Below are 26,802 nucleotides of genomic sequence, written 5' to 3' on the forward strand. Positions count from 1 at the left end.
TGGACGAGATTAGGAGTTTATCCGAACACTGCAGAAAGAACTGTGAAATGTACTGTACAGTGGATTTAGAAAATAAACATGGATACATTTTGCAGATGCTTTTGACTTATATAGCTGTTGGTAAAAATAGATCTATGAACAAAGCATAATGTGGGCCCACATAGTATAATCAAGACAGTATAGCTTGAGTGTTTGGTTATCTTCCAATTCGTAGGTCTGGTATAATTTGGTAAAACATGCACAGTATCACTATGGACTGGGATGACAAAGCCTATCAGCTTGGTAACCTCTCCGACACCATCATCCCCAGAGTTCAGACTGGAGTTACAGGACTTGATATGCTGGGGTAAAATAGCTTAATTCCATGTCGGAACATTTAACGTTGTTTTACCAGAAAACTCTCCTATGATAAATATTATCTCCTGCCATCACATTCTCCTCTCTTGTACTATTAGAGCAATCTTATAGGAGATGTCAACTTCTACCAAATCAGGTAGAAGTAAAAACAAAACATATTTACTCCCCATTCAATTTGTATGGGTTTATTTCCTGCTGTGCCATCAGTTGAGAAAATACTGAAATCCAACATCATTTTACAAAGAACACACATTTTGAAAAATACTAATTGTACCACATAAACCTCACAATTTTAAACGCCAGCATTTACAGAACTACAGCCAACCAAAACACACATCATACGCACAACATGGATGAATCCATCAATCCATAGAAATCACAACACAAAGCGCCAAGAATACCCAAATGTTATGCTGTGACTTACCTAACACCCCGAGCCTGTAGTTTATGGTGATTACGATGACGTTTCCGTAGCTCGCCAGGATACTCCCATCGATCATGTTCCCCGTTCCCTCCATGTAGGATCCACCATGGATGTACACCATGACCGGCTTCAGCCCGTTCTCATCATGGATGTCTGGAAAGAAGAGCAACGAGCATGAGTGCCTGTAGATAACACTGAGTCTGGTGGTACGTCCCAAATGGCACCCGGTTCTGTATATAGTGCACTACTTTTGACCATTGCCTTATGGACCTTTGTCCAACGTAGTGTAGGCTCCTACGCAGGGAATATGGTGTAATTTGGGTGCTTAGGAAGGTTGCCAGCCACACCCTTTACTTTGGGTGCATACGTTTATTTGACATTTTAAAAATCAGCAGGCCAATGGAATATCGGTAGTTCAAAGTGGGTGTCATATGTAAACGCTATTGGACGTGATAGGTCCACTGTAAGTACTGTGGTATTGGAGATACTGTAAGAGGGGAAACTTGCCATATTTGATATGTGATAGCGGCATCATTCTGCAGATATCAGGGTCTATGTTCTTGGAGTTACACCAATGTTTCCTATATAGTGCACCACTTTTGAACAGAGTCTGTATATTGGGAATAGGGTGTAATTTGAGATGCGTACAAACATGACTGCTACAGTACAATTAGGCAGGGTGAGTACTTTGTAACGGAACGTCCCTACTCTGGTTCTGATTAAAGCTGGTGATTAGTACATGTGTAGGAGTTGATTATAAATGAAAAGGGTAGAGCCTTAGCATGAGAGAAGATTGGAGAGGGATATCATGTTCCACAAACAACCAGCCTGCTAGCAGGATAAATCACAATTCAGTTCAGCCAGCAGTCACGGGCCTCCATAAGGTGTTGTTCAATGACTTATGGTTGATTCCTATGGGGTCCAGCATCGCAGAAGTCATCGCTCAGCATTCTACCACTGCTTTTCACATTCTACCTCCTTAGGACATGGTGGAGAAGCAATGAGTTTAGAATCAATGATTTGGGGAAGGAGGGATTTTCAAGGATTTCCTTACTTCAACACAAAAAATAAAAGGTGTTCTTCTAGCCTCTGGGTAAAAATACTATACAGTGCAAACCAACTTTATCTAAACCTCAATTTACAGTGCATTCGGAAAGTACTCAGACCCCCTGACTTTTTACACATTTTGTTACATTATAGCCTTATTCTAAAATGGATTAAATAGTTTTTTCCCCTCATCAATCTACACAAAATACCCCACAACGACAAAGTAAAACTGTTTTTTAGATTTTTTTGGGGCCACTCAAGGACATTCAAAGATGCCCCGAAGCCACTTCTACTTTGTCTTGGCTGTGTGCTTGGCGTCGTTGTTCTGTTGGAAGTTGAACCTTCACCCTAGTTTGAGGTCCTGAGCGCTTTCATCAAGGATCTCTCTGTACTTTGCTCTGTTCTTCTTTCCCTCGATCCTGACTAGTCTCCCTGTCCCTGCCGCTGAAAAACATCCCCACAGCATGATGCTGCCACCACCATAGGTGCTTTAGGTGCCTTTTGGCAAACTCCAAGCGGGCTGTCATGTGCCTTTCATTGACCGTCGGCCAATCTACCATAAAGGCCTGATTGGTGGAGTGTTGCAGATGGTTGTCCTTCTGGAAGGCTCTCTCATCTCCACAGAGGAACTCTGGAGCTCTGTCAGAGTGACGATCAGGTTCTTGGTGACCTCCCTGACCAAGACCAATCTCCCCAGATTGCTCAGTTTGGCCGGGCAGCCAGCTCTAGGAAGAGTCTTGGTGGTTCCAGACTTCTTCCATTTAAGAATGATGGCCACTGTGTTCTTGGGAAACTTCATTGCTGCATAAATGTTTTGGTACCCTTCCCCAGATCTGTGCCTTGACACAATCCTGTCTCGGATAAAAGTTGCTTATATGTGCCTTTCCAAATCATGTCCAATCAATTGAATTTACCACAGGTGGACTCCAATCAATTTGTAGAAACATCTCAAGGATGATCAATGGAAACAGGATGCACCTGAGCTCAATTTCGAGACTCATAGCAAAAGGTCTGAATGCTTATGTAAATAAGGTATTTCTGTTTGTTTTAAATACATTTTCAAACATTTCTAAAAACCTGTTTCCACTTTGTCATTATGGGGCATTGTGTGTAGATTGATGATTGTTTTTTATTTGATTTAATACATCTTAGAATAAAGCTGTATCGTAACAAAATGTGTAAAAGGGAAAGGGGTCTGAATGCTTTCCAAATGCACTGTATATGCGAAAGTATGTGGATACCCCTTCAAGTTAGTGAATTCGGCTATATCAGCCACACCCATTGCTGACAGGTGTATAAAATCGAGCACACAGCTATGCAATCTCCATAGACAAACATTGCCAGTAGAATGGCATTACTGAAGAGCTCAGTGGCTTTCAACCGGGCCACCTATCAACAAGTCAGTTTGAAACATTTATGCCGTGCTAGAGCTGGTCAACTGTAAGTGCTGCCATTGTGAAGTGGAAACGTCAAGGAGCAACAATGACCTTGTATTGGTAGGCCACACACGCTCACAGAACGTGACCACCGAGTGCTGAATCGCCTAGTGAGTAAAAATCATGTGTCCTCGGTTGCAACACTCCCTACCGAGTTCTAAACTGGCTCTGGAAGCAACTTCAGCACAATATCTGTTTGTCTGGAGCTTCATGAAATGGGTCTCCATGGCCGAGCAGCCTCACACAAGCCTAAGATCACCACGTGCAATGCCAAGCTTCAGCTAGAGGGGTGTAAAGCTCGCCGCCATTGGACTCTTGAGCAGTGGAAACGTGTTCTCTGTCATAATTAATCATGCTTCATCATCTGGCAGTCCAACGGACGAATTTGGGTTTGGCGGATGCCAGGAGAACACTACCTGCCCGAATGCATAGTGCCAACTGTAAAGTTTGGTGGAGGAGGAATAATGGTCTGGGGCTATTTTTGTGGTTTGAGCTAGGCCCCTTAGTTCCAGTGAAGGTGTGAAGAGCCCTGACCTCAAGAACATCGAACACATTTGGGATGAATTGGAACGCCGACTGCCAACCAGACCTAATTACCTAACATCAGTGACCGGCCTCACTAATGCTCTTGTGGCTGAATGAAAGCAAGTCCCCACAGCAATGTTCCAACATCTAGTGGAAAGCCTTTTCAGAATAGTAGAGGCTGTTATAGCAGAAAAGGGGAGACCAACTCCATATTAATGCCCATGATTTTGGAATAAGATGTTCGACAAGCAGGTGTCCACAAACTTTTGACCTTGTAGTGTATCTCGTAAATATCTACTACACTGGCTGAACAAGTGAGGTTATGCATCATCCGTGACCATATCATCAGGGTTCTATGTCATTCTTCAAAATGTCACCAAGGATGAGAACATCAACGATGGAAAATCATAGCACGGCCCCTCCACAGGATTGGATAACATTCAATGTGAGTGTGCGTATGTGTGACTCACCAATGTATTTTTGAGGATGTGTGATGATCCTCAATGTGAGTATGTGTGAGATAATGTTAGTCAGCGTGTACAGCAATGTAAATGTATGTGTACTGCAATGCTATTTCAAATCATAGAATTCCAAATAAATAAGATTCCACTTGGTCTAGTGTTGCAGGGGCCAAACTATTGGTCATGGAAGCAGGCAGCGGACTAAACGAGTCAGGGTTTACCCAGCCATGACCCGAACTATGTAATTGGTATTCAACCAAGGCCTCCTCAGTACACTCCGATTATTGGTTTCTGTTGCATCCGCCATTGGCTGCTGCGGCAAGGGGGCGGGCCAGCTGCCTGGCTGGCCTCTAGGTCACATTGCTTCTGCCTCCGCAAGCTTGGCAGTGAGTAGCAGGGCCTATGGGCAGACAGACGACTGCCTTGCATTGGAGCTCAGCTGAGTGTGTGTGGGTGTGTATGTGTACGCTTGTGTGCGTGCGTGTGTTTATATCGCTTCCCCTCCTCCGCAAAAAAAACAAACACCAATATATAGAAAGGAGGGGTGAAAAACAACCCACGGTGGTAATTAATCTCTGCTGTGTTCTGAGTGGGCGCCTAATGCTACGACAATGTGAATGTATCTATTTCACAACTCCTCACATGTTAGCACCAGCCTAGCCTGTGCAGTGTGTAGCCTGCAGTCTGCTGTCGTGGCCGAGGCCGTCTTGAGAAGGACCCCCCCGCTTCACCTCCGCCACGCTCCTCTTGGGCAGGCGGCCAAATACAGTGCACTTTACAGATAGACTGGGTCGACGAGACAAGTTGGAGGAAGGGTAACTAACTCATATCTTCTAACTTATTTAATGGGTCACTTTCTCCATTCCACGCTGAGGTTCTTACTTGTATTCATTGGTAGGATAGGAGCTGCTGAAACCAAGTGGAAAATTCCAGATACACATTAAACAAGAGGGGCAGTACATAAAGTGGTCAGTGGCCCCAGTCTAAAACAGATACTGATCTGATGCAGGCACTTCTTTAAAGCTAGGCTCTGAGTTCTATGTTCTGAGATGGAATTTGGCGGGCCTTCGATCGAACATAGAAGGCAAATTGGCTGTCACTCTACATCTCGAATGTCGATTTGCTCTGGGGAGGTTGAACTGGAAGAGATTAAGACAGATAAGCAACTTTGATCCATTCCAAAAGACCATGACAGATTTTAGGAACATGGTTTTTATTTTTGATCTTTTCGGGTCGTCTTAGGGTCTCCTTGGCCCAGCGTGTCCCCATCCGGTCACTGCAGAGCACTTAAAACAGATAAATAGAGAGAGAGGGAGAGGAAAAAGAGAGTGGAGACAGAGATGAGGGAGAGAGAGAGAGCGCCATGAAAGAGAGAGAGAAGAGAGAAGAGAACACCTCTCTCTCTCTCTCTCTCTTCTCTCTGTGCTCTTTCTGTAGAGGAGCTGCATGGAGCTGCCTAGCTGAGAGCTGCCTGGCTGGGTGACTCTGCAGTGAGCATGCCCTAGATATTCATCACTGCCACACCGGGCCGGGGGGATAATATATTCCTCCACGGGCACAGCGGCGCCGCACACATTACTCATCTCTACATGGTGTGGGAAGGAGGGAGAGGTGGGGGAGAGGAGGGAGAGGGAGAGTAGGGAGAGAGGGAGAGGTGGGAGAAAGGGGGAGAAGGGAGGGATTGAGTAGGGGGGGGGGGGTAATCAGAATTTTCCATTGGTTTCAGCATTTTCCATGTGTTAGTAATGGGATAGAGGGATGAAAGGGAGAGATGGAAGGAAGGGATGGAGGTTTGGAAGATGGCAGTTAATGACCATGCAGGGGGAACAGTGAACTCCTCCAACCCCACAGTCAGACAGGAAGTAGCTGGTCACTCTTCCTGTTTTTGTTTGATAGATCTGGTTCGTAATCATGAGAGGACATTGGAGCAAAATGTTTCGCAACCGTTAACTAGTGTTTCTTGTAATCCCTCTCTGTTTCAGTACGTTTTTTTCCAGTTTGGTGCCTAATGGATACGATCTTGCTTTAACACAATCTCTACACACGTCTCCATGTGCCATACCGAGACCTGTCAAGGAAAACAGAAGGAGGAATTCCAAAAAGAAAGCTTAGTGTCAGATGTCTTTAAGGCGTTATATTAGCTACCACACTATAGAGTATTGAAGTACATACGTACACACTCCACACCTCTAATGTACTTAGACATGGTCTCAATTACAGAGACATTTCGAATAATACCCTTTCTGTCTTACTCCAAACTAAGTCATGAAATAATAAGGATATATTTGATCGCTCATTTCAAAGTTTCCTTGAGGGCAGAGCAAAACAACGTTTTTCAAATGCAGCCATTTAAAACTTCCAAGAGAATAGGAATACGCTTCTACCTCATTTAAGCCTGCGGTGAGGTTTTTTAGTGAGGGAACTGCAGCAGAGGAGATGGGAGTTAGAGGAAGGAGGGACTCAGTGAGCTGCATTGCTGTGCTGTGAGCGAGGTGTGCATGCGTGCATGTGTGTGTCCCTTCCGTGCGCCAGTGTGCCTGTCCGCGTGCGTCCTTTCCATGCGCCAGTGTGTTTGCGCGCGTGCATGGGAATGCGTGCATGTGTACACGAGGTGTCTCACTGTACTCTATGGCAGCAGAGTTATAACCTCAGGGGAACTGGAGGGGGGGGGGGGTGTAATTCATCACCAGGGCAGACGTTCAAACAGTCAGTGAGCATCGATCCTCCGCCTGCACTGGTCGTAGCACTCCTGAAAGCACAGGCGTGGGTTTGACACGACACGGGAGTAGTTCTTAAAATCCAGGCACGTTTAGTTAGTCTGAACGTTTAGTCAAAATGGTGTAGCTGTACACACAAGTACACACCGAGAGATAGATTCTCACCCAGCTGATCAGACAATACACATTGAGAAAACAGTTATAAATGCATTCGTGGTAATGATCAGTAGATTCTAAAGGTTACAATATATCTTTCTGAAAAATCCTTTGACTATTTCTGAGGGGAACAAAAAGAAGAAAGAAACGTAGCTGATAATGCCAAGAGAAAAAGGTTATGAAGAAAAGGTAATGCACACAACATGCCCTTTTAGTAATCTTCCCTAATAAGGATTTAAGGTGAACCGTATTCACAGCTTTCACTCCTACCTATCTAAGCCTATTACCATTTCACATCATCAAGGCGGCTGGCTATAAGAAGGCAATCTGGATTAATTTGTTTTACAGTACATCATTGAGAGGTAGAAAATGCCTAGATAAAGCCTGGTATGTACTGAAGAGATAAAAAGGACACTTTCTAGTGTTGTAGCTTTTGAGAGAGAATGCCAACCGTCGTAGCGCAGTGATCGAAAAATGTCAGCGCTCTGCCCTTTGATTTTAAAACCATGAAGACAACCTGTGCCTTAACATCCCTGAAACATTTCCCCAGTGCTTTCACTCATCTCCTAGCCATCCCCAGATCTTTAGAGAAACACAATCGAACCACCATTTTGGGTTAATAGTATCATGCACAAGAAAGCGAGCAGAAAACATGTGACAGAGATTTTGACAGAGTTACAAATGAACAAGGTTTCCAAATGTCAAAACGGAACAAAGGTGGGTTAGTGTAGTGCTCATGCTTCACCGAGCAATGAAGAAAAAGAAAGAAGAAAATAAACTAAAGGGAAAACAAGACTGTTTAATAACTTCACCTCCGAGGAGGCCAGAGAAAAGACATGCAGAGTTTCAATTTAACATCTTTCACTTTGCAGCAAAGGGGGAGTGAGGCGGGACATTCTTGTAAGTGGTGACTATTGGAGCGTACACCTCATTCCCCATTTAGAGGTGACCTTTCTTTCACCCTTGGTACACGATCTTCTGATTCGCTGTAAATTATGATCTGCATCTCCAAAGAGGAAAGAGGTTGTTAAAAAAAAAGGAAGATCCCAGAGGTGCCCATTGATACGCACTTCAAGGGTTAAAAAGAAGAAGAAAAATCAACAAAAAAAGTCACAAAAAATGTATCTATAAATAGTTTTGTGCATGCACGAATATCAGGCTTTTCTTTTTTTGGGGTCAAAAATAGAAAAAGACAGAAAAATACCTTTGTCTTCGTCACCATCATTATTGGTGAAATCACCGCCTTGACTGTTTGAGTTGGCTCCTACTGTCAACAACAGGAGGGAGAAAAGTAGAGGGGATGAGGGGAGACAGGCTTATAAAAACCCAAACATTTTTTTTTTTTGTGGAAACATATTCATTCTAACAGTAAGTGGTTCAACCAATTGGATAGCATGACACACAAAATTAGGAGCACCAACACAGTATTCTAATAACAACTGTTCACAAAACACAGCTGTTTAGTACAGGTAAGTATATCTAATGAACAACTCTCCTTCCTATTAGACAATAGATATGGTGGCCCTAAAGGGCATAGGAGCTTTTAAAATGAATTGCCCCTTAGGGACACTGTTGTCATGACGTTTCCTTGTTGGGTGAGATTTATGACCCCCCCATAAATACCTTTCCCTCTTTTCTCTCCACTCTACAGAATGGACTCTTGGAAAGCCCTGTGTTACCACAGAGAGAGTATGGTAACATCAAAAGGTTGGGGAGTGGAACAATATTTCCCTTTCTCAAACAGTTGAAAGTGTCCGTCGGTACTTAAAGAATATGATGTCAGATCAGTTGTTGTCTGGGACATTATATCTGATGATAGGACGACAAATTGAATCTTGGAAAGTCTACACATTCTAGTTATCAGATTCACATGAAATTGTTGTGCAATTTAAATGTTTAAAGATGACTCTATTTGTGAGAAGATTAAATGTGATTTTAGCTCCTAAATGAGAGAATTGTTTTCATAAGTTAACTTATGCTCATTCCGTGGTCACGCCCAAGTGAACAGACATTGGTTGGAGAGGGATGAATCATACCCTTCTCTTCCCCAGTACAAAAGCCCCCGTGACCTAAATTCACATTGGACGAAGCAAACCCCGGTGTGAGCTGTGGATGCAAATGGTCGAACGACTACTCTGTCTAACAAAATGTACATAAGACCAGATCACGTGGAGGTGACGATCAACACGCTGGAATGGTGAACTTTGACTAGACCAGCCAGAATACAGCACGAGCAGATTATGGCAACTTGGTATGAACTTTAAACTATTATTCACTAAAGAAGAAGTGATACATCCTAGAAGTCAAGTTATCAGCTTCAGCTGTAAACGTATGTGGCCTAAGAAAGGACAGACAATCTCCTAAGAACGACAGGGCACTTCAACGTATCCGCTCTACAACACTACGACCAAAAAGATTATTCAAAGGACAATGGTGATCTCTGCTGGGTAAACCAGTCTTTCATCTTCGACCCATCTATCGAAGCGCAGCTCAGAGTAAATATATATCTTGCATTTTTCTTTTCCGAAGGGCCGGTTATTTGAATGCATAAGATACTGTATTTACGGTACTATAGCTTCTAAAGGTCCAATAGAGACCCAATCCCTTTGTCCGTCAGTCTTCCCGCTCTTTCATTCAAACCCAGCCCCCTTCCTTTGTGTAACCAGCCGTCATATCGGGTTATGACACTAGGGGCTTTTCATGACATGATTAGCAATCGATGTATGATCTATCCTGTGTATATACAGTGCCTTGCCAAAGTATTCGGCCCCTTTGAACTTTGCGACCTTTTGCCACATTTCAGGCTTCAAACATAAAGATATAAAACTGTATTTTTTTGTGAAGAATCAACAACAAGTGGGACACAATCATGAAGTGGAACGACATTTATTGGATATTTCAAACTTTTTTAACAAATTTAAAAACTGTAAAATTGGGCGTGCAAAATTATTCAGCCCCCTTAAGTTAATACTTTGTAGAGCCACCTTTTGCTGCGATTACAGCTGTAAGTCGCTTGGGGTATGTCTCTATCAGTTTTGCACATCGAGAGACTGACATTTTTTCCCATTCCTCCTTGCAAAACAGCTCGAGCTCAGTGAGGTTGGATGGAGAGCATTTGTGAACAGCAGTTTTCAGTTCTTTCCACAGATTCTTGGCCATTCTAACACCTGGATATGTTTATTTTTGAACCATTCCAATGTAGATTTTGCTTTATGTTTTGGATCATTGTCTTGTTGGAAGACAAATCTCCGTCCCAGTCTCAGGTCTTTTGCAGACTCCATCAGGTTTTCTTCCAGAATGGTCCTGTATTTGGCTCCATCCATCTTCCCATCAATTTTAACCATCTTCCCTGTCCCTGCTGAAGAAAAGCAGGCCCAAACCATGATGCTGCCACCACCATGTTTGACAGTGGGCATGGTGTGTTCAGGGTGATGAGCTGTGTTGCTTTTACGCCAAACATAACGTTTTGCATTGTTGCCAAAAAGTTCAATTTTGGTTTCATCTGACCAGAGCACCTTCTTCCACATGTTTAGTGTGTCTCCCAGGTGGCTTGTGGCAAACTTTAAATGACGCTTTTTATGGATATCTTGTCCTATGGACAGAGTCTTCCACCTCAGCTGTAGATCTCTGCAGTTCATCCAGAGTGATCATGGGCCTCTTGGCTGCATCTCTGATCAGTCTTCTCCTTGTATGAGCTGAAAGTTTAGAGGGACGGCCAGGTCTTGGTAGATTTGCAGTGGTCTGATACTCCTTCCATTTCAATATTATCGCTTGCACAGTGCTCCTTGGGATGTTTAAAGCTTGGGAAATGTTTTATATCCAAATCCGGCTTTAAACTTCTTCACAACAGTATCTCGGACCTGCCTGGTGTGTTCCTTGTTCTTCATGATGCTCTCTGCGCTTTTAACGGACCTCTGAGACTATCACAGTGCAGGTGCATTTATACGGAGACTTGATTACACACAGGTGGATTGTATTTATCATCATTAGTCATTTAGGTCAACATTGGATCATTCAGAGATCCTCACTGAACTTCTGGAGAGAGTTTGCTGCACTGAAAGTAAAGGGGCTGAATAATTTTGCACGCCCAATTTTTCAGTTTTTGATTTGTTAAAAAGGTTTGAAATATCCAATAAATGTCGTTCCACTTCATGATTGTGTTCCACTTGCTGTTGATTCTTCACAAAAAAATACAGTTTTTTACCTTTATGTTTGAAGCCTGAAATGTGGCAAAAGGTCGCAAAGTTCAAGGGGGCCGAATACTTTCGCAAGGCATTGTATATGTAATTCTGCGTGATTATTTCGGTATTTAGTAAATAAATAATTAAGTCAATTTGTGTATTGCTGATTCAACTTGTTAGTCAGGGTTTGTGCAGTGCCATGTACTTTATGACCATCAGAATGAGACTGAATAATAAGGCGACGATTAATAATTGACTGCTATTGATATTAAAGATCTCCAGATCATTAAGAGAGTGGATTCGGGAGATAACTGCTCTATATAAATGAATGCTTCTGTGGTGCCCCAGGATATTAATGGTTTAATTGTTGCATAGAGAACAGTAGAGAACAGCATCAAGGCTAATCAAGTCCACTCCAATCTTCCTCCTAAATTGGATCAATGATCAAATATAATCAGATTCTATCACTAACTCATCAAATATCCAGAGGTCAAATTCCATGTTTAAAAAATGTAAATCACCATATGCTATGTGAGTATTGTCCCTTGTCTTCATATAAGACGTGGTAGACTGGTAAGGTCCACACCAAATCAAATCATATTTTATTGGTCACATACACATGGTTAAGCAGATGTTAATGTGATTGTAGCGAAATGCTTGTGCTTCTAGTACCGACAGTCCAGTAATATCAACAAGTATAACAAGTAATCTAACAATTCCAGAACAACTACCTAATACACACAAATCTAACGGGGTGACTGAGAATATGTACATATAAATATATGGATGAGCGATGGCCGAGCAGCATAGACAAGGTGCAATAGATGGTATAAAACACAGTATACAGTTGTGGCCAAAACCTTTGAGAATGACACAAATATTAATTTTCACAAAGTCTGCTGCCTCAGTTTGAATGATGGCAATTTCCATATACTCCAGAACGTTATGAAGAGTGATCAGATGAATTTCAATTAATTGCAAAGTTCCTCTTTGCCATGCAAATGAACTGAATCCCCCAAAAACTTTTCCACTGCATTTCAGCCCTGCCACAAAAGGACCAGCTGACATCATGATTCTCTCGTTAACACAGGTGTGAATGTTGACGAGGACAAGGCTGGAGATCACTCTGTCATGCTGATTGAGTTCGAATAACAGACTGGAAAGTACAAAAAGAGGGTGGTGCTTGGAATCATTATTCTTCCTCTGTCAACCATGGTTACCTGCAAGGAAACGCGTGACGTCATCATTGCTTTGCACAAAAAGGGCTTCACAGGCAAGGATATTGCTGCCAGTAAGATTTCACCTAAATCAACCATTTGTCAGATCATCAAGAACTTCAAGGAAAGCTGTTCAATTGTTGTGAAAAAGGCTTCAGGGCACCCAAGAAAGTACAGCAAGCACCAGGACCATCTCCTAAAGTTGATTCAGCTGCGGGACCGGGGAACCACCAGTACAGAGCTTGATCAGGAATGGCAGCAGGCAGGTGTGAGTGCATCTGCATGCACAGTGAGGCAAAGATTTTTGGAGGATGGCCAGGTGTCAAGAAGGGCAGCAAAGAAGCCACTTCTCTCCAGGAAAACATCAGGGACAGACTGATATTCTGTAAAAGGTACAGGGATTGGACTTTTCTCTGATGAATCCCCTTCCCGATTGTCTGGGGCATCCGGAAAAAAGCTTGTCCGGAGAAGACAAGGTGAGGACTACCATCAGTCCTCTGTCATGCCAACAGTAAAGCATCCTGAGACCATTCATTGATTATGCAAGAATGGGCTGCCATCAGTCAGGATGTGGCCCAGAAGTTAATTGATAGCATGCCAGGGCGTATTGCAGAGGTCTTGAAAAAGAAGGGTCAACATTGCAAATATTAACTCTTTGCATCAACTTCATGTAATTGTCAATAAATGCCTTTGACACTTATGAAATGCTTGTAATTATACTTCAGTATTCCATAGTAACATCTGACAAAAATATCTAAAGACACTGAAGCAGCAAACTTTGTGGAAATTAATGTTTGTGTCATTCTCACAACTTTTGGCCACGACTGTATACATAATATATGAGTAATGTAAAATATGTAAACATTATTCAAATTGCATTATTTAAAGTGGCATTGTTTGAAAGTGACTAGTGATCAATTTATTAAAGTGGCCAGTGATTGGGTCTCAATGTAGGCAGCAGCCTCTCTGAGTTGTTGTTTAGCAGTCTGATGGCCTTGAGATAGATAAAAGCTGTTTTCTAGTCTCTTGGTCCCAGCTTTGATGCACCTGTACTGACTTCGCCTTCTGAATGGTAGTTGTGTGAACAGCTAGTGGCTCGGGGGGTTGTTGTTCTTGATGATCTTTTTGGCCTTGCTGTGACTTAGGATGCTGTAGGTGTCATGGAGGGCAGGTAGTTTGCCCCCTGTGATATGTTGTGCAGACCACACCACCCTCTGGAGAGCCTTGCAGTTGAGGGCGGTGCAGTTGCCTTACCAGCCCGACAGGATGCTCTCGATTGTGCATCTGTAAAGATTGGACAGAGTTTTGGGTGACAATACACATTTCTTCAGCCTCCTGAGGTTGAAGAGGCATTGTTGCGTCTTCTTCACCACACTGTCTGTGTAGGTGGACCATTTCAGTTTGTCTGTGATGTGTACGCCATGGAACTTAAAATGTTCCACCTTCCCACTGCTGTCCCTTCGATGTGGATAGGGGGGTGCTCCCTCTGCTGTTTCCTGAATTCCACAAGGAATTCTCCTTTGTTTTGTTGACGTTGAGTGAGAGGTTGTTTTCCAGACACCACACTCAGAGTGCCCTCACCTCCTCCCTGCAGGCTGTCTCGTCATTGTTGGTAATCAAGCCCACTACTGTTGTGTCGTCTGCAAACTTGATGATTGAGTTGAAGGTGTGCATGGTCACGCAGTCGTGGGTGAACAGGGAGTACAGGAGGGGGCAAAGCACGCAACCTTGTGAAGGCCCAGTGTTGAGGGTCAGCAAAGTGGAGATGTTGTTTCCTACCTTCACCACCTGGGGGTGGCCCGTCAGAAAGTCCAGGGCCCAATTGCACAGGGCGTGGTTGAGACCCATGGCCTCCAACTTGATGATGAGCTCCTATTGAACATACTTCTTTCCGAAAAAAATATTATAGTTTGATTTCATTTTAGGGTGTCTGAGGAATAAATAGAAACATATTTTGACTTGCTGAAACACAGTTTAGGGGTAGATTTTTGGATTCCTTTCTCTGCAAGTTGAATCAATCGATTGCGCCAACTAAACATACTTTTTGGGATATAAAGAAGGATTTTATCTAACAAAACGACGCTACATGTTATAGCTGGGATGCTTTGGATGACAAATCAGAGGAAGATTTTCAAAAAGTAAGTGAATATCTCATCTTTATATGTGAATGTATGAAACCTGTGGAGGTGGAAAAATATTTTTATGTGGGGCGCCGTCCTCAAACAATCAAATGGCATGTTTTCGCTGTAATAGCTACTGTAAATCAGACAGTGCAGTTAGATTAACAAAAAGTTTAGCTTTCAGCCTATATAAGACACTTAAATGTACCTAAATGTTTAAAATCCATACTAACTATTAGAATATATTTGAATTACGCGCCCTCCAGTTTCACTGGAAGTTGCCCTGCTAGCGGGACACCGATCCTTAATTAGTGGGCCGTGACGGTGGCACTGTATTATCCTTAAAGCGGGCAAAGAAGGTGTTTAGTTTGTCTGGAAGCGTCAAGTCGGTGTCCGTGACGTGGCTGGCTTTCTTTTTGTAGTCCGTGATTTCCTGTAGACCTTGGCATATACGTCTCATGTCTGAGCCGTTGAATTGCGTCTCCACTTTGTCCCTTTACCGGCATTTCGCTTGTTTGAATGCCTTGCGGAGGGAATAACTACACTGTTTATATTCAGCCATTTTCCCAGACCTCTTTCCATGGTTAAATGAGGTGGTTCACACTTTCAGTTTTGTGCGAATGATGCCATCCATCCACAGTTTTTGGTTAGGGTAGGTTTTAATAGTCACAGTGGGTACAACATCTCCAATGCGCTTCCTTATAAATTCACTCACTGAGTCAGCATATATATTGATGTTGTACTCTGTTGCTGACCTTAACATATCCCAGTCAGTGTGATCAAAACAATCTTGAAGCATGGATTCTGATTGGTCAGACCAGCGTTGAATGGTTCTAGTCACTGGTACATCCTGTTGTACACCTGTTGTATTCTGCACATGTGACACATGATATTTGATTTGATTTAGTAGTGTTATGACCTCATGGCCTTAGAGACACTGTGCGATTTATGAATACAGGGATTGAATGGGTTGTAATATTTTCTGTACTGTCATGTGCAGGTAGTGTTAGACCCTTCATCTACAGGTGGGCGTGTTGAGGTGGGCGTGTTGTTAAATTTAGATGACGTGATTAGCCATTGCTAGATCTTCAACTGGACCGTTAGCCTGCTGTGGTGTGAGAATACCTGGTTGATAATAGACTTAATTCTCAGATAAGCACTACAGATTGACTCACTGACAGACCCATCAGAGTAATAACGATGATCGTTAAGATTAAGACAGCTGAGACAGGAGTAGCATCCTGTAACTTTGAGTAGTCACTTTGCTGGTCTCAGACTGCGGTTGCATCCCACCCGCCTTCAAGAAAAAAACCACATGATTTGACATGTGAAAACGTCTTTTTTGGAACACTTTGTATCCCACTGGGCACACACTGGTTGAATCAGTGTTGTTTCCGTGTCATTTCAACCCGTGTGGAATAGACGTTGAGTTGACATCTGGGATGTGATCACATGTTTTCACGTGTAGTTTTTACATGTCGTTTCACAGTGTCGCTTTACATGTTGTCACGTTATCAACAATAACTTCACATAAGATCACGTGATCACATGAAAACATGTGTTTTTGGAACACTTCACGTGTTCATGTGAAATTCATGTGGTCTTTCCAGAAGGGTCTATCCTCTATATAGTGCACTACATTTGACCAAAGCCCTATAGGCCCTGGTGACAAGTAGTTAACTATACAGGGTATCGGATGCCATTTGGATTGCATCCTAGTACCAATTAAAATATTATCTCATTTTAAAAAAGCAGCAAATATTGCTATGATAACTGTTTGTTTTGACACTATGTTGGTCTGGTGTCTCTGAGGCGCTAGATCGCTAGCTGGTTGGTACATAATGAGGCCTAAGGCTTAACACAACACACACACACACACACAACTGAACAGGCCTGTAATCTCACAGTTAACGGTATCTCAAGCTGTACAAACAAAGGCAAGTGGCATGTCAGTTTAACGCAGCAAAGCATAAACTCCCACATCTGTCCTGTACAGAATGTCCATACACACACCCACACACGTGCACATACACATGCATGCACTCGTGCACACATTCACTTTACGACCATCAGACAGACACCCAGCACATCTGTCAGAACAGATGAAAGAAGAATTGAGTCTCTGTGTTTGACTGAGTCTTAGTTTGTTGGTTTCCCTTGTAAAAGTCAAAGGGAAAACTGAGAGCATGCAGAGTTGTCCAAGGTTTGTAGTGATGCACGTCTTTGAAGGCTGAATCGCAAATGGCACCCCATTCCATATAGTGCACTACTTTTGACCAGAGCCCTCTCTCTTCCTCTTTCCTAAATAGGCACCTATCCCTATTAGAGCTCGACCGATTATGATTTTTCAACGCCGATACCGATACCGATTATTGAAGGACCAAAAGAAGCCGTTACCGATTAATCGGCCAATTTTTTTATATATTTTTTATTTATTTGTAATAATGACAATTACAACAATATTGAATGAACACTTATTTTTTAACTTAATATAATACATAAATAAAATCAATTTAGCCTCAAATAAATAATGAAACATGTTCAATTTGGTTTAAATAACGCAAAAACAAAGGGTTGGAGAATAAAGTAAAAGTGCAATATGTGCTATGTAAAAAAAGCTAACATTTAAGTTCCTTGCTCAGAATATGAGAGCATATGAATAGTCTTCAATATTCCCAGGTAAGAAGTTTTAGGTTGTAGTTATTATATGAATTATAGGACTATTTCTCTCTATACCATTTGTATTTCATATACCTTTGACTATTGGATGTTCTTATAGGCACTTTAGTATTGCCAGTGTAACAGTATAGCTTCCGTCCCTCTCCTCACCCCTACCTGGGCTCGAACCAGGAACACATCGACAACAGCCACCCTCGAAGCATTGTTAGACATCGCTCTGCAAGGTGAACAACTACTTCAAGGTATCAGAGCGAGTGACATCCCCGATTGAAATGATATTATCGCGCACCTCGCTAACTGGCTAGCCATTTCACATCAGTTACACCAGCCTAATCTTGGGAGATGATAGGCTTGAAGTCATAAACAGCTCAATGCTTGAAGCACAGCGAAGAGCTGCTGGCAAACGCACAAAAGTGCTGTTTGAATGAATGCTTACGAGCATGCTGCTGCCTACCACCGCTCAGTCAGACTGCTCTATCAAATCTTAGGTCGTTAATATGGTCAAATCCGGAAACTATAATTTCGAAAACAAAACGTTTATTCTTTCAGTGAAATACGGAACCGTTCCGTATTTTATCTAACTGGTGGCTTCCATAAGTCTAAATATTCCTGTTACATTGCACAACCTTCAATGTTCAATGTCATAATTACGTAAAAATTCTGGCAAAATAGTTTGCAACGAGTCAGGCGGCCCAAACTGTTGCATATACCCTGACTCTGTGTGCAATGAACGCAAGAGAAGCGACACAATTTCCCTAGTTTAATATTGCCTGCTAACCTGGATTTCTTTTAACTAAATATGCAGGTTTAAAAAAATATACTTCTGTGTATTGTGCGTATTGATTTAAGAAAGACACTGATGCTTATGGTTAGGTAGAGTCGTGCAACGATTGTGCTTTTTTCGCAAATGCGTTTTTGTTAAATCATCCCCCGTTTGGCGAAGTTGGCTGTCTTTGTTAGGCAGAAATAGTCTTCACACAGTTCGCAACGAGCCAGCCGGCCCAAACTGCTGCATATACCCTGCCTCTGTTGCACAGAACGCAAGAGAAGTGACACAGTTTCCCTAGTTAAAATAAATTAATGTTAGCAGGCAATATTAACTAATTATGCAGGTTTAAAAATCTATACTTGTGTATTGATTTTAAGATATTTGTGGTTAGGTACACATTGGTGCAACGACAGTGCTTTTTTCAAGAATGTGCTTGTTAAATCACCCGTTTGGCGAAGTAGGCTATGATTCAATGATAAATTAACAGGCACCGCATCGATTATATGCAACGCAGGACAAGCTAGATTAACTAGTAATATCATCAACCATGTGTAGTTAACTAGGGATTATGTCAAGATTAATAGTTTTTTATAAGATACGTTTAATGCTAGCTAGCACCTTATCTTGGCTCCTTGCTGCACTCACATAACAGGTAGTCAGCCTGCCACGCAGTCTCCTCGTGGAGTGCAATGTAATCGGCCATGATCGGTGTTCAAAAATGCGATTACCGATTGTTATGAAAACTTGAAATCAGCCCTAATTAATCGGCCATTCCGATTAATCGGTCGACCTCTAGTCCTTATAGTGTACTAACTTTTGACCAGAGCCCTCTGTGGCACAATTGTGCTGCCTCATGACCTAGCCTGGAGATATTGTCCCCTCTCTGCCTGCCTGGTCTTGCCTGCCTCTCCATGCACATGACTGGCTGTCTGAATCACACACTCACAACAGACAGACTGGAAGCTAATAGCTCAGGCTCCAGTGCTGTGAACCCAACTGGCATTGGCAGGCTACTTATGCTCAGTGAAGGGCCTGCGTCCCAAATGGCTCCCCATTCCCTTTTAGTGGACATTCCCTATGGGTCCTGCTAACAGTAGTGCACTATATAGGGAATAGGGTGGCATTTGGGAAGGACCCAGAGAGCACGACTCTCTCTTACACAAGCCACTCACACAAGAAAAAGCATTAGAGCAAGGTAAACCTACTATAATACTGTATTGAGCTGTCATTCAAGCCCTGTCAATGTATTTGTTCTCTTTCTTCAATGCACTGTAGCTTTTCTCCCTCCTGTGTTTCTATGCAAAGGAGAACTAGATTCATAATGAAATACAATAATTCAAGTTATCTGCTGCACTAGCCCATTGATGGATGTGAGTCTGAAACGGCACCCTATTCCCCATAGAACGCATTACCTTTGACCAGAGCCTCATGAACAGAGCCCGGTACCGTATATAGGGAACAGGGGGGCATTTTGGATGTACTGTAGCAAAGGTGTGGGCCACAGCCATACACCCCTATAATCAACAAAGATCTGATAAATCACAGCTCACCATTGAATTGTAGAGAGGCCATTATCTCTGGGAGCACACATGAAGGTAACAAGCAGTAGATTTATTGTAATTTCTGCTTTCTATTTCTGTTCCAGTGTTGAATACTAAAACAGAACTAATGTAGGACGGTGTTCATAATTAAAGATGGAGGGAGAAAGAGATGAGGCCTGGCATGCATTCTGCATAGTACACTACTTTTGACCAGAACCCTATGGGCCCTGGCCAAAAGTAGTGCATTACATAGGGGAAAAGGGTGCCATTTGGGACGCGGCCCTGCTGTGGTATTGTCTTCTCACCCAGAAGAGCCCTCAAGAGGCTCCATATTCACTCTGATTAATTCACAATAAAACAGGATCACCTCACGGGTCTCCGCAGTAGTACCCAGTCTGCAGCCACTGCAGAGGCAGATAGAGCCAGCTCCAGCAACAGCTCCAGGAGCTAGCACGCACGCACACACACACAAACACACACAGAGACACTGCAGCTTTTTGTCTGCACAGACAAACATAGCATCCAAAATTAAGTAGCTCTGGCATTAAAATACAATCCCAAATGTGCCACTTTTCACAAGCCAACCCCTGCTAGACAAAATGTCATTCACCACCCACACTGCACAATCAAAAAGGATACAAAAGAACAGAACTTGTGCAGGTTATCAATATGTCACACCCTGATCTGTTTCACCTGTCCCCCCTCCAGGTGTCACCCATCTTCCCCACTTATCCCTGGGTATTTATACCTGTGTTTTCTGTCTGTCTGTGCCAGTTTGTCTTGTTTGCCAAGTCAACCAGCATTTTTCTCTCAGCTCCTGGTTTTCCCAGTCTCTCTTTTTCTCATCCTCCTGGTTTTGACCCTTGCCTGTCCTGACTCTGATCCCGCCTGCCTGACCACTCTGCCTGCCCCTGACCTCGAGCATGCCTGCCGCCCTGTATCGTTTTGGACTCTGCCCTGGCTATGAGCGCTTGCCTGTCCCCGACCTGCCTTTTGTCTATCCCTTGGATTATAATAAATACCAGAGCTCAAACCATCTGCCTCCTGTGTCTGCATCTGGGTCTCGCCTTGTGTCGTGATACAAGACTTAACCATATATGGCGTAGTCTTTTGTACTTAAATCAGACGACACAATGGAATGCCTTTTCTTAATCCGTCAGTCCATTTCAAGAGGACAACTATAAAACTATAAATCCTCTTTTCTGATCCTGGGCTGGCAGGATGTCTCCACGTTACACGGGATTTGAAAAGGCCAACACTGTCTGTAAGGATGACGGGCAGCCGGGCAGTATGGAGGAGGAGAAGATGAACAGAACAGGGAGAGAGAGATGTCTTCCATGAAGCACTGACTGACTCCTCAAGAGGAGACAGAGTATGTGTCCCAAATGGTGCACTACGTTTGCCATGTAGTAGGGAATAGGGCCCTGGCCAAAAGTAGTGCACTGTGTAGGGAATAGGGTGCCATTTGGGATGCAGCACAAAAAAAGAATATGGAGAGAGATGTCGTCTTGACTCCTGAAGAAGAGCTGTTGAGTTTTTCCTTCAGGCCAATTACATTAAGCTAAGAACTGTAGCTTTAGGTCAGTTCATTTTCAATACATCAACATTCATGTTCTGCATTCATACATTTTAATGCCAGCAAACGTATCGTAATATACTGATACTGAAACTGCCTTCATTCTGTAATTGACATCTATGAATTCAGGTTAGAAGGCATAATGTATCCAAATGAAAGATACCTGAGGCTAGTTATATCACCTGAAGGTCTAATACTACCAATACACAGACCAAGGAGTTCTAAGAATTCTAACCCTTGGTCCATCCACTCCACTTCTACGTCGCTTTCCTATCACATTATTGCTAATGCCACACTACAACAGAATTGACTGGATATAATGGATAAACTTGGACATCCTACGTATTTGAGTCCAATTGCCTACATGCAAATGAAAAAAAAGTACACAGGGATTTCAGTTCATGTCAGTGATTTATAGTAACTTTTCTTCAAAAGTCTCTGGAGACTGTGGAATAGTATGTCAGAGTAACGACCCAGGCTGTGCATCCGGACTGGGATTGTCAGATTATCTATCCCCTCCTGTGGTATTTAATCTAGCAAGAGCTCAGACTAAATGTAGCATAGAGAGGTCTAGAGTTCTGTATGAATACATTAGAGAATTCTCTTCACATTGACCTTCATAGACCAGGAAGAGTCTGTCTCTTTAGAAGAGACAGCGACAGCCCAGCAACAGTTCATGTTCGACCTTCAACATCTGTGTTCCAGTTGCGCTAAGTTAACCAACTCTTCGTTTCATTTTATCTTGCTGTAGGTGTCTGATAGTGGGGCCTGAAGGGGGTAAGTGCATTACATCAGTGGTGTAAGTGTCAGGACTACTCCGAGTCAGGAGTGCTCACTCTGCACTGCACCTTATCAACAGGAGAGAAGGCTAACTGCTACAGAATAGAATAGACAGGAGTGGGACATCCTGCGCCCTCAGACAGTAGGGAGGTCTAAATATCTATTTTCTCTCTCTCTATTAGACCACATTCATTTCAAGCCTTCAGTCAAAAAAAAGCATTTTGCCCGTTGGTCAAAGTATCGCACTATAATCAAAAGTGCACCAACGTTTCTGGTTCAAGAAGTTATCCCAGCCACTTTGAGCTGCTTCAGAACAAATGGACCTGCAAAGTGAAATGCCAAAGCAAACACAGAGGCAAACAGATGATAACAAGATATTTGTGTTAATCAAGGTGTGACATACCATCCTCAGTTGGCACGTATATGTTTAAATACAGGCAGTCCTCGTTCTGATCCTGCATATAGGTTACCACTGTATCCAAGTTGGCTGTGAACCACACCGGCAGCATGTCGTTGAGTAACTTTTCCTCCAGGTACTGTGGACACACAGGGGCGAACTGGGTAGCATTCCTGATCCCAGGCCAGGACATGGGAGGCTCGGGGGGCTGGAAGCGTCTCTCCCCTGTAGGGGCCAAAGCGTACGGGATCCCCAAGTACTGCTCCACGGGCCCTAGGATCTCATTGGGCAGCGTCGTCTTTAACCCCCGCAGCTTCCCGTAATTCGTGGTGACAACAGGGTGGACTGGGGTCTGAGCCACGACCGGCATACACACAGACTCTAACAGGAAGCCAATCCATAAGAGAAGATAGACCTTAGATAGGTAGACCATCCCCATTCCATGGGCCATATTGGCTCCTCCAGAGCTCCATGGAGAGGTACTGCTTCCCACTGGCCTGCTTCCTCTCAACATGCTCCTGCTGCGGTCAGCCAAGCAGATTGTGGTCCTGGAAATTCTGGAACTCCTCTCCCACCCCCCCACAGCTCCCAGACCAATAACCTGCTCCTCAGGCTGTGATTGACAACTGACAGACAGAGCTCCAGCCAATCAGAGCAGCTTTGTGCAACTCGGTGCCCCCCATCCTAAGAGAGTGGGTCTACTTATAGATTGTTGGTCGGGAGCAGTGCCTGTATGTGTCTCCAGATGCCTTTGCTCGTCGACCCAATTCCAGCTTGGTTGGTTACCCTGCAGGGAAGACAGAAAGGGACATGTAAATTAATCCTTGACACATCAAAGGCTACATACAGTATGATTTCCAAATCCCTTCCAATAGATGTCCACTTGTTGAGCATATAGCAAATATATCACTGCAAGTCCCCTCTGTGTATAATCAAAATGTGCAAGAGATGCAAGGCATGAAATTGTATCTTTCTAACAAATCAATAGCCTGGAAAAGACAACAACATAAAAGTGTGGTTTCGAGTGGAATCAACAACAGAGATACTATATTGTCAAACTGCTTTATTTTGTTGTGTGACGTCATCGTTATGGTCAGGATAATGTTGCACATAGCAGCAGTTTCAATAAAAGAAAACTCCAAGGCTGCATCCCGATGATTCTCAACCCATTTCCCAAAGTGTGCACTTGCACACTTGCCATTATGGAGTTAACAATGGTGGAAACTCTCTAGCCAATGATTACAGCAATCCAATGCTTGCAAATTCATGACAGGAAGTCTGAAAGTACACACTTCTGGAAAAGGGGGGAGAAAAAGGACACAGTTTACTATAGAATACTACAGTACTTACTATAGAATTCTGTAGTTAACTGTAGGATACTGTAGAATACATTACTACACACTGTAGTATCCCTTGATCATGTGTACTATAGTACTTAGTATTATAATACTAATACTTACTAGTAATACTAGTAATAGTATTATCCACAAAAAAAACTGTAGTAAATAGTACAGAAATGTCTGCAAAAACACTACAGTCCACAAAAACACTATAAAAAAACTATAGTAAATATGACAGTATTTAATTGGCATATACCCTACCCATTCCCCTCTCCCATATCCCAAATTGTGCCATCTGTAAGTGACAAACCTACATGCCAAGTATAAACCATATATTGTGTAACCTATGATTATAGAAAGGAGAATAAGCTCTGAAATCTCTGTTCAGAACCCAATTCTACCTACCTGCAGGTTATGGACAATTTGCATACAGTGTTTAGCATTTCTCCAGTAGTTTTCCTCTAGGAAAAAGCCCCCCGCTACTATGTAAAATATAATAAAACAAAAACACTATACTAAATCTTACAGTAATGTCCCCAAACACACTTGAGTAAATATTACAGTATACCGCACTATAGTCCGTAAAAACACTATAGTAATTACTATAGTACATACTACTCTTTTTTTACTACAGTATTTATACTATATACTGAGGACTTCAGTCGCAAAAACACTACAGTGAATACTACAGTAAAGTCCTCAAACACTACAGTGAATACTATTGTATTCCTACCATAGTACTTACACTATAGTATTATTTTTTTTCATATGAGAAGGTGCCTAATCACTACATAGTGTAGGAAACATTTCCTCGTGGTTATCCATATAAATCTAGAGCACCCCATTCACAAAACTAGCCAACCTAGGTCCTCCTTCACTTCAATACAACCAATCAGTATTCTGTTAGTAGTATCATAGCCAAGCAAGGGGGGAATATACTCCAGTCTACTGAGTAGATTATTTCTCTTAGGGTACTTTAGTCCACCAAGGAGCTTATGTGTGAAGCCTCATGAATAGGAGAGCTGGCCGGTTAAGAAGCCTCTCACAGACATTTGTGTCAGAAGCAGATGGCTTATGCATGCAGCAGGTAATTTCATTTCGGAGGAGGAAGAAGAGACTCTCCTCTCTCGCCTCATTCCCCTGCATGCCCTCGGATGGGGTTGAGACTGAGACGATGGTGGTCTGCTAGTCAAATCAGGGACGTCGATGAATTACTTTCCCACTCTCGTAACACAGCATGACAATGGTACTCACACTGCCAGGGGGGATTACATCCGTTGCCTAACTGCCATTGATGACTTCATATATTCTGTTTGACATCAAAAATGGAATAATTCAATAAATAAGTAAAAGTTTAACGTGAGAAACAGAACCAGAATCTTCACAAAGACAGGATAAAGAATGTGATCCAAGAATATGGTCCAGTTTAATGTTGATTGAGGAAATAATAAGATGGGATGGACTATGTTCATATATTTCAGCAGTTCCTGTATAAATGCAATACATTCCAGTCTGCCTCCTTGCCAGTAACACACAAGAAAGAGAGAGTGAGGAGAAGAGGAGAGAGATGGAATATGAAGAGATGGAGAGATGGGGCATACTATTCGCACTCTCGGTAAGATTACAAGAGATAAGTCTTTTGAATTTCAATAAAGGCTGAATCCATCATTTGCATTTTAATTATTCCAAAACATGTGGTTCAGGGAGATGTATCTCCTCACTGAAGTAGGTAGCCGGTAGAAAATCTTGTAACACTCTTCAGGTGCCAATGTCCTTGAACGGACCAAAAAATAAAACATCAATAAGCGACGTCCAAAATGGCACCCTATTCCGTATATAGTGCACTACTTTTGACCAGGGCACATTGGGAATAGGGTGCCATTTGGGACATGAGCCATAAAACAAAACTCAACATGAACTTTACTTGACCTTCTCATGACGCACATACAGGACATCTTTCACTGGCCTCTTAAAGATGGTGATAAGCACTGCACAATAGAAAGGAAGCCAGACTTCCTCCCTGACTAAAACGAGATAGAGGGCCAACAGAGACCCCTTGACAACCAATAAAGGATTGATATTTATCAAAGGTGACAGTACTGAGCACAAAGGTATTGTCAACCGCTGAGCCCACACTCGAAAAAAGTGTGTGTGTGTGTGTGTATGTGCGTGCGTGTGCGTGCGTGCGCCATTTGTAATGATAGTTTTGTTGACAATTCATGTTGAACTTGGTCAGAGCAGACACTTGTTTTTTTTAAACAGGAACGATTTGATAAGGATAGATCATGACGTTGTGATACTGTAATAACCTTGCTCTGTGTAACCATGCCAGCAGACATGGGTCAAATGTGTGTTCCAGTAACGTCCAAATATACATGGATATATGGAACAAAGTTGTTGAACTATTGAACTTTACTTCGGTAGGGTAACACTGTGTAGGTCCTGTGTGGCTCAGTTGGTAGAGCATGGCACTTGCCAGAGTTGTCGGTTTGATTCCCACTGTGGCCACCCATACAAAAATGTATGCAGGCACAATAGTCACTTTGGAGAAAAATGTTAGCTAAAGGATGTATAATTGTATATTATAATAATACAGTTGTTTTATGCAGTCTTGCAGTGAATGACTATGCCTAACATTGAATTCCAAATTGAAATGCTGCACAGAATATTTGGATAGGCAGGCCTACGCTCTATTTTGACACTTATGCCATATTATAACCAGGATGTCACCCATAGGCCTGTCACCCATAGGCCTATTCCTGATGAGAATTGCACTAGTGAGGTAAAACGTCTCCCAATTGTGAATGAAATCTCTTATTTTCCGATGGGGAGGCCTGACTGACTGACTCAAATAGGCCTATAATGATGTCACCAACTGGGAGAGCTATGATAACAGTGTGTCACTCCAAATATGTCAAGTGTATTTGAAATAGGCCTAATGTTCAAATAATGTCAAAAGTAGGAGTATTTGGTCAAACTTTCCATAAAGAACATACCCATGATGCTTTGTAACGTATTTTGTGCATCAATACACTTATAATGTGTTATGACAATTTAGACCAATTATTTACAATAAGTA

At 42.6% G+C, this 26,802-nt stretch overlaps 1 protein-coding gene across 2 annotated transcripts in view; it reads right to left on the reverse strand.

Annotated features, from left to right (window-relative positions):
• LOC110495893 (neuroligin-4, X-linked-like) overlaps window positions 1–26,802 on the reverse strand; it is a 76,950-nt gene that overhangs the window by 48,140 nt on the left and 2,008 nt on the right. The window contains exons 2-4 of one of the 2 annotated variants that reach the window (XM_036952403.1): window positions 22,390–23,170; window positions 8,328–8,390; window positions 782–934 (exon numbers count right to left, since the gene is read on the reverse strand). In XM_036952403.1, coding sequence (XP_036808298.1) covers window positions 782–934; window positions 8,328–8,390; window positions 22,390–22,897 — 724 coding nt within the window. In that variant the 5' untranslated portion in view covers window positions 22,898–23,170. The remainder of the gene's footprint in view (window positions 1–781; window positions 935–8,327; window positions 8,391–22,389; window positions 23,171–26,802) is intronic. The other variant, XM_036952404.1, reaches the window with a different exon arrangement.

The sequence above is a fragment of the Oncorhynchus mykiss genome, chromosome 18, assembly GCF_013265735.2.
Source record: "Oncorhynchus mykiss isolate Arlee chromosome 18, USDA_OmykA_1.1, whole genome shotgun sequence".
NCBI classification, from domain to species: domain Eukaryota; kingdom Metazoa; phylum Chordata; class Actinopteri; order Salmoniformes; family Salmonidae; genus Oncorhynchus; species Oncorhynchus mykiss.